This window comes from Mandrillus leucophaeus, unplaced genomic scaffold (genome assembly GCF_000951045.1).
Source record: "Mandrillus leucophaeus isolate KB7577 unplaced genomic scaffold, Mleu.le_1.0 Scaffold507, whole genome shotgun sequence".
In the NCBI taxonomy this organism is placed as follows: domain Eukaryota; kingdom Metazoa; phylum Chordata; class Mammalia; order Primates; family Cercopithecidae; genus Mandrillus; species Mandrillus leucophaeus.
Genome location: NW_012105442.1, coordinates 1,480,826 through 1,489,397, shown reverse-complemented (window position 1 = coordinate 1,489,397; position 8,572 = coordinate 1,480,826). Strand labels below are relative to the sequence as shown.

The 8,572-nt window shown below is 42.5% G+C and overlaps 1 protein-coding gene across 2 annotated transcripts in view; it reads right to left on the bottom strand.

Annotated features, from left to right (window-relative positions):
* RTN4IP1 (reticulon 4 interacting protein 1) overlaps positions 1-8,572 on the bottom strand; it is a 59,545-nt gene that overhangs the window by 7,331 nt on the left and 43,642 nt on the right. For both annotated transcript variants that reach the window (XM_011996263.1, XM_011996262.1), the window contains exon 8: positions 3,780-3,872. In XM_011996263.1, coding sequence (XP_011851653.1) covers positions 3,780-3,872 — 93 coding nt within the window. The remainder of the gene's footprint in view (positions 1-3,779; positions 3,873-8,572) is intronic.

Below are 8,572 nucleotides of genomic sequence, written 5' to 3'. Positions count from 1 at the left end.
AAAAAAAAAAAAAAAAAAAAGGAAGTAAAAACCATTCGTGGCTCAGAGGACGTGCAAAAATAGGCCTTAGATTGAATGTGGCCCACAGGCTGTAGTTTGCCAACCACTTTATCTAAGATATAATGAAAATACCAGGTAACTTAAAATTCAAACTGAAATTGTGCCCAGATAGGATGAATATGGAGTCCTACGACACACAATAAGCCTTCGTGACAATAGTCATGTGAAAACAATGCTTATGACTCGATCTCCAGGAAAAACAGACAGTGAGATCCCCACATACTTAGGAAATTTCAGCTCCTCTTCACTTTTGAGCCTGACAATGGTGAGCACATTAAAGGCAGGAAACCTTAATTCCAAAAACATTTACTGAGTGCTGCACTGGGAGAAAGCAAAGGTAGGGTTGGTGTTCATAAAGAAGGCAGAAGGACGATGCTATTAATGGATTGACAGAGAGTGCTCATTACTGTGGATATTAACTCGGTGGCTTCTCCATTTCTACTGGGGTATGCAGGGCTAAGAAGCTGAATTTAGACTCCGTCAGTGATACTCATTCATCCAGATTCTTTTTTTTTTTTCCCTTGAGATGGGATTGCCCTATGTTGCCCAGGCTGGTCTTGAACTCCTGGGCCCAAGTGATCCTCCCAACTCAAATTTTTAAGTAGCTGGGACCACAGGCATGAGCCACCACACCCAGCTCAGATATTAAGATAGTTTAAATCACAAGTAACCAGTAACCAGATCTTCTTCACATTCTCTAATGAGGTAAAATGGTTCAGAGAGTAAGATAATGGGTAAGTAAAGAGAGAAGGGGCCTAGAAGGTAGGCCACAGGAGAAATTCCAGACAATAAATATATATAATAGATTTTCAAAAGCTGTGTATTTTAATATCTATCAAAGGCCAAGCGCGGTGGCTCATGTCTGTAATCCCAGCTCTTTGGCAGGCTAAGGCAGGTGGATCATTTGAGGTCAGGAGTTCGAGATCAGTTTGGCCAACACGGTGAAACCCTGTCTCTCCCAAAAACACAAAAATGAGTCAGGTGTGGTGACAGGCACCTGTAATCCCAGCTACTCAGGAGGCTGAGGCAGGAGAATTGCTTGTACCCAGGAGGCGGAGGATGCAGTGAGATGAGATCACACCACTGCACTCCAGCCTTGGTGACAGAGCAAGACTCTGTCTCAAAAAAAAAAAAAAAAAAGAAATCTATCAAAATTATAAATGCATATATCTTTTGACTCAGCAATTCCATTTCCATGAACAGAAATGGTTATATATACAATGAGATACTAAACATAAATGCTGGGTTATCCACTGAATCAAAAGACTGAAATTCAACAAATTATGGTGTACCCATACAAATACTATGCAGCTGTAAAAAAAGAATGAGAAAGCTTTTATATCCTGACATTAAACAAAGTTGAAGATACGCTGTTAAAAAAAAAAAAAAAAAAGCAGGTTGCAGAACAGTATGTTATCCATTTGTGTTAGGAAAGAAAGAAGAGAAAGAGAGGAAGAAGATTATTTTTCCTGTTTTGATAGAGTATCTTTGGAATACCCAAGAAACTGGTAATATTGGCTGCATCTGACAAGCAGAATCTCAGTGACTGAGATATAGCAGTCAAAAGAAGATTTCTTGAAATAACTTTTTCCATTTTTAGGGTTTTTGAACCTTATGAATGTATTTTTTCAAAGTTCAAGTATTTTACAAGAGTTGGCTCTGTTGTTTCACAGCTTTTCACCATCAGAAAACAACTGTAGCTCTTCTAACAGTTACCTGCTAATGAGAATCATGAAGGCTCAGCCAAAGCTTGGAAGAATTTAAATGTCCTCCTCCAATTTAACAAATCTCTACTAACCACACAACACGTAAGTAAGCTCTGTTGTGTTATTCTTTCCAACTTCCCAGGATAAAAAGGCAATGACCTCTCACATCCACACAGAAGCAGGGACACGACAAGAGAGCTGGCCTCACTGAGGCATCAAGGCCAACTTCACAGTCCCAGAACCCCTCATTGACAGAAACGACACCCAAGCCCAAACAGCCCGTGTAGGAGAGGAGAATCAAAGCACAAGGCACATTTGCTCACTCAACCTCCTTGGAGAATACTTCAAGGACATCGTTTTTTGTTATTGTTTATCATGCCCTATTTTAGCCATTACCAGTTATCTGCCAAATGTAATAGGTAGATACATACAAGTCACCTCTCATCTCTGTTGGGTAAACAGTAATTTCCAGGCAGAGAGAGTCCCAATATTTTGAATACAGAAGAGCAGTGGTAAGCATGTGAACAGCCTGGATCAGATATCAGGACAAACACAAACGTGGACTTCTGGAGGACAAAGACGTCTCTAATAATGGGGTTCCAACCACACGCAGCACTTACTTGATGATAATTCATTCTCTCCTTCCTAGAAATAAAATAAGCATTCTTGTGGGATATGGGAGAACCCTACAAAGAAGGAGTTACACAGTCACAATAACACAGAGCCCCTGCCCCTATCAGAACACACCAAAAGTTAGAAGTCCACGAAAAGACACATAAGCCTGGAACCCAAATATCTGAGAAACAGCAACAGGCCATCCTCTTTCTTATATAGTTCCTTGGCTGTGAAAGAAGAAAAACCTTAAATACAGAAAAAGCAGCCATTAGTTCCCAAAAAATTCCTTTCCAAAATCGAAAGGGAAAGATGAAATATGCCAGCAAGGGCCAAGGGCCAGAAGAAGTAAGCCCACCTCCAGGGGCTCTGTCCAAATGTCTCAGAGTGGTTCACACAATGCTAACGCTAGCCTGCTCTAACTCCATTCCCTGCCCACTGCAAAGTGACAAAGATAAGACAATGTATGCTGAAGTCCCAAATCAGCTTCCAGTACTAAGAATACAGCGGAAAGGTGGAGAGGGAAAAGCACAAGAGCGCTGGTTCCGTTTCTGCACGTTTGAGCATGCCCCTGTTTCTTGGTGAGTCAGCTTTCTCACCTGTAAAATGAGAATCAGCCTATCTATGATCTCACACAACCCTCTGGAAGTTCTCCATCCTATAATTCCATACAATCTCTCACTAACATAAAAAATATCAGCACCAGAATACCACCTTCTCAGTTATTCCTCTGGAGATGGGAATGTCAGGGTGGTTTAGACCATGTAAAAACCCAAACAAGCAGGTGGCAGCTGAGGCGGCTTTCAATCCCCAGAATCCCTGAAAGACCTTTTGACATCCAGAACAGGATGACCAGAGGATAAGCAACAGTCGCTTTCCCACAGAGTCCACAGCAGGACAGACACTAGTAGGCAGAGTACACCAGCCGGTTGTCTTCACCCAAATCCCCATCAATCCTCACCCACCCTCGCCCTGGCCACTGACTGTCTCAGATAGACTATTTATTTGCCCTCAATTTTATTACACCCACCTAGAAATCAGGAGACCTGGGGACCTGATGAAATATTAGCAGCCCAATGTAGATCACAGCTGTGCTCTGATCTAACCAAGTGTCTTTGGGGGAATCCTATAACCTCCCTGGGCCCGCCTCTTCATCTACTAAACCAAAGGGGTTTGACTAGATGAGAGAAGCTCTTATACAGATGGAGCAGTCTGTGTCTACGCCTCCCATGGAGACAGAACCAAAGACACAGCATGTAAACTTGGCCATGTAAGGCAGCACAAAGTCAGGTGAGCAGGCTCGCTCTGTAGAGTCCCCACTGACAAAGCTCAGTGGGCAGGTCTACAGGAGGTGCTCTAGAAATACAAAGGCTTCCAATCCAGGTTTCCAGGTGCACTTACCTTTCCCGCATCCACCAGTTCTGCAATGTCATCTAAATATGGACCACTGGCCATGAAAAATGCCCAGCGATAATGGACTCCTTTCCAGAAATGCTAAAAAGAAGAAACAAAACATGTCAAATATAGAAAAACATAAAATCTGACTAAATGCCCATTTAGGGAAAAGCATTTTCTGGATGACTACAACAAACTGATTTCTCATTTCATGCTGACAGAATGTGTGCACAGCACCTTGGCACAATGACTGACAGGGAATGGATGCTCCATAAATGTTTAATAAATAACCGAACAAAGACATATCCATGTCACTTAGGCTCCTTTTCTAAACTGTGACTGAAGAACAAGCAAGCACAGGAAAGCCTTCCTTAAAATGACCGTCTACATCGTTTTCCACAGTGGGTTTCCTCCCCAGGAGGAATCAGGGGCTAAGACCTCTAGGCTTTCCCTACTAAGGTTTGAATAAAGCCCAGAGGCACCAGAAAAGAGGTTTGCACCAAATTCAAAAATGTTTTGGGGACAATAAGTCACCAAAATATGATCTTAGACAAGAAGCCCAATCACAATTTTTTTTTCTGGTTCTGACAGGAATAAAGTGGCTTTAAAGGCAAAACAAAGTGCAAAGTTCCTTATACATCATGGCTGAATCTTCCCTATGGTTATGGTAAATACAAAGCCATCTAATCTATTAAGGGGCATTACCTCTCCAAATGAAGATGCGTAAAAATCTTACACCGAGAGGGTTCATGACCACTCTATGGCCACTTATAATTGTTATTCTTTGTTTCTTTAATTGAGAGAGGGTCTTGCTATGTTGCCCAGGCTGGTTTTGAACTCCTGGTCTCAAGAATCCTCTCAACTCAGCCTCCCAAAGTGCTGGGATTACAGGCGTGAGCCACTGTGCCTGGCTGTAACTGTTATTCTTTATGTCGAAGGTAGGGTGGGCCATTATGGAAACAGCAAATGAGCTGAGGTTCTCCATGATACCTCAATGACCTGCCCAACCAAACTTTCATCAGATGGGAGCAATCTGAGGTAGCAGAGGGTCAGCCAGTACCACAGTGCTGCCCTCTCCACAACTACCCACAACTGTGAGGTGAGCTCAGACTTCTTTGCCATTGAGCTTACACTCAGTATGATATAAGCTACTACCCTGGCGTGAGGCTGGAAAATTCAGTGGAAACCCCATACCCCAGCACTTACTAGTTGCATTATTTTTGTTTTGTTTTAGTTATGTTATTTTTATCAGGCTACCTATTTCAGCCCATTTCCTGGCCTGTAGAATGGTGGTAGCACCACCTAGCTTGCAGGATTGTTGGAAGGATGAAATAAGAATGTATACAAAACACCTCACACATAGAAAGTATTCTATCAATACTTGCCCCGTGCTAAAAGTGAAGCTTATTGAGGAAAGACTGAGACAATACCAATTCAGTTTAAGAATGTAGAAAGAAAGAAAAAACTAAGCGGTTGCCTAGGCAAAGCTTCCCACTGGGTGTGCCAGGATGGCTTACTGGGTGAGTGATCCTATAGATTATCGTCCAACCCAGAAAACCTGTGAGAGTTAAAGGATTCATCATTAATGATTACCCTAGGACAACAGATGTAAAGAGAGTCAAGCATACTCTAGAATTGCTGTGATGAGATATTGACTCCCCTTAGCCCTCACGATAGCCAGGCAGAGCCAGGGCTGGTAGAAGTCTCTGGATAGGCTGGTCTTGGAGGAGCAGGGCTTGGTTTGTTCATCTCTATTACCCAAGGCAGCCTCAACGTGCTGTTCAAATACTATCATTTTCTATGTCTGTCATGGCATGAAAGATGTTGAGATGCACTGGTTTATGCAACTAACCTAAAAAGAAGAGGCCAGGCACAATGGCTCACACCTATAATCCCAACAGTTTGGGAGACCGAGGTGGGAGGATTGCTTGAGGCCAGGAGTTCAAGAGTAGCCTAGGCAACATAGCAAGACTCTGTCTCTACAAAACAAGAAAAAGAAAAAAGCTGTTTGAAGGATTATGTGGCTAAATGCCAGAAGCACTGAGAATGTCCCAAGCTTACTGTGGATCCAGTTAATGACAATCACAGAAGATCTGTTCAAATACTTTTCCCTAAGGTCTGGCTTCATAGACTACAATTAAAACATTCTGGTAATTGTTTAGGGTATTAAAGAAGGCACAAAAATGGTCACAACTGCCACATCGATAACTCTTCACAGCATGTGGCTCTGTAAAGTGAAACTTTTGGTCTGTAACAGCAGAATTTTTATATTCTGCTACAAGAGGTCTGTGTTCCCCCCGCCGCCCACCCAGGCCACTATAGGAGAGAAAGTAAATCAAAGCAGGCAGGAGAGTCAGAAGCATGACAATGAGGCTTTAACTGTGTGCACAATCAGAAAGACATTGAAAACTACTTGAAAGGTTTTCACATGAGATTACCACTATCATCTTTCAAGTAGGAGGAAAAGAGAATGAAGACAGCTATGCCTGTTTTACTCTCCGAGGACAACTCCGAAGGTTAACTTGTAAGGGGTCTCACTGGAGTACAAACTGAAATCTTACAGAAAACTTAAACTTACATTTTAAAGCACTGGAAAATCTGGGTTTTGTGAAAGAGAAAGAAGAGAGAAAGGACAGCTAAGAGCCCTTTCTCTACCACAAAGTACCCTGTGGACACTGTTTCGGGCTACTGTCTGAATCAAATGAAAATAGGAGGACACCACAGTGCAGGGCCTGGTTTGTTCATTTCTATTACCAATAATATTTCATAAGAATTGAGTCGTGGTCTCCTCCATCATAGCTCTTTGTTACGACCTCTAAGTATTTAGTTAGTACACAGAATTCAAGAGACCAAAGTCCTAAGTTTCATCCCCATAAAAGGTCCCAAATTAATATCTGGAATAAATAAAATGCTAAAGATAATTATCAAGCCAGTCATCTCACAAACATGAGTCAGCGTTGGTCAGACTGACACAGCTATTCACAGCCTTTTTACCACCGAGGAACTTTCTACTGCCTTGTCCCAGAGTCTCAAGTATCTTGTCTAATTTTAAAAAATAGAATCTTTTTTTTTTTTTTTTTGAGACAAGGTTTTCCTCTGTCACCCAGGCTGGGGTGCAGTGAGGCAATCATAGCTCACTACAGCCTTCAACTCCCAGACCCAAGAACCTCAGCCTCCTGAGTAGCTGGGACCACAGGCGTGCACCACCAGGCCCAGCTATTTTTAAAATTTTTTTGTAGAGATGGGGGGGCGGTCTTGCCATGTTGCTCAGGCTGGTCTCAAACTCCTGGCCTCAAGCGATCTTCCCAGCTCAGCTTCCAAGGTGTTAGGATTACAGGTGTGAGCCATGGCACCTGGCCTTGACTTTCCTCTTGTTAGTGTCATGCTAGGAGTCCAGCCAAGTGTCTTTCTGGTTTCATTAGTGCCGGCTTATCCTTCTGGTCTGTTCCTCCCAGTTAAAAAGCATTTATTGGCTAGGATCATGCCTGTAATTCCAACACTTCAGGAGGCTGAGGTGGGAGGATCACTTGAGCCCAGGTGTTTGAGACAAGCCTGGGTAACATAGTGAGACCCTATCTCTATTTAAAAAGAAAATAGAAAAACATTTATTGAAGTCATTTAGTATGGTTCAAGACTAATTTTCCTAGCTTCAGAGGTGAAACTAAGAGGGAATTCTTTGCCTCTGATGAAGTGGGACTTTCCACAGGAAACAGAGGCTTACCAGGCACAGGAAAATAAAAGCTTTATGTGTGCTTCCAGCTACCTAACCCACCTGGGGGAAAAGCTAAGGCCCCTGGTCCAGAAGGGGGTGTTACAGCTGTCAGCACTCTATGAAGGCTAGACTGTTTTCCCTTTTTATGGGATCAGCTGGTGTAATTGTGGCATTTATCAAGAGAATCCTAGCATTGCAGGGCTAGGCCATGTATACCCAAAATAACTCACCAATCTTCTCAAATTACATTAGTAAAACTATTTGTATTCCTAGATTTAAATGCGAATTCAAACAACTGCACTATGACAAAAGCATGTCCTCAGGCTTCAGTTAATTTAGGGGGCAGTCTAGTGATCAAAGAGGAAATGCCTTATTGCAAGGTAGAATTTGTTTGAAGGGCTTGGGCCTCAGAAGGGAATTTTAATTTTCCTAGAATACTACCGAAAGTCTTGCTTGCTTATGTTGAAGCACTATTCTGGGAGTTACAAAGCCTTGCCACTCAAAAGTGTGGTCCTCCAACCAACAGCCACACTGAGGTTGGCAATGCAGAATCTAGCCAGGCATGGTGATACACGCCTGTAGTCTCAGCTCCTTTGAGAAGCTGATGTGGGAGGGTTGCGTGAGCCCAGGAGTTTGCGGTTGCAGCTGTGACTGCACCACTGCACTCCAGCCTGGGCAGCAGAGCAAAACTCCATTTAGAAAAAAAAAAAGGAAAGAAAGAAAGAAAACGAAGGAAAGAAGGAAAGAAAAGGAAGAAAGAAAGAGAGAGAAGAAACAAAGAAAGAAAGATAAGGAAATGCAGGATCTCAGGTCCAACCCATTCCTACTAAATCAACTCTGAATTTTAATAAGAAGCGTTTAACATTAATAAACATGTAACAGTTAACATTAATAAGCATATAACATATAACAGTAATAAGCATTTAACGTGCTTGTTAAAGTTTAAGCAGCAGTGCTTTAGGATATCCAAGAGAAAAGGCCAAGAACAACAGCAACCAAACAAACCATACCCTTTCTCCTCCCAAACAGTCCCCACCTTAAGGAGGTCGTAGACTGGTTTAGGAACACAAACCACACATATGGAAAG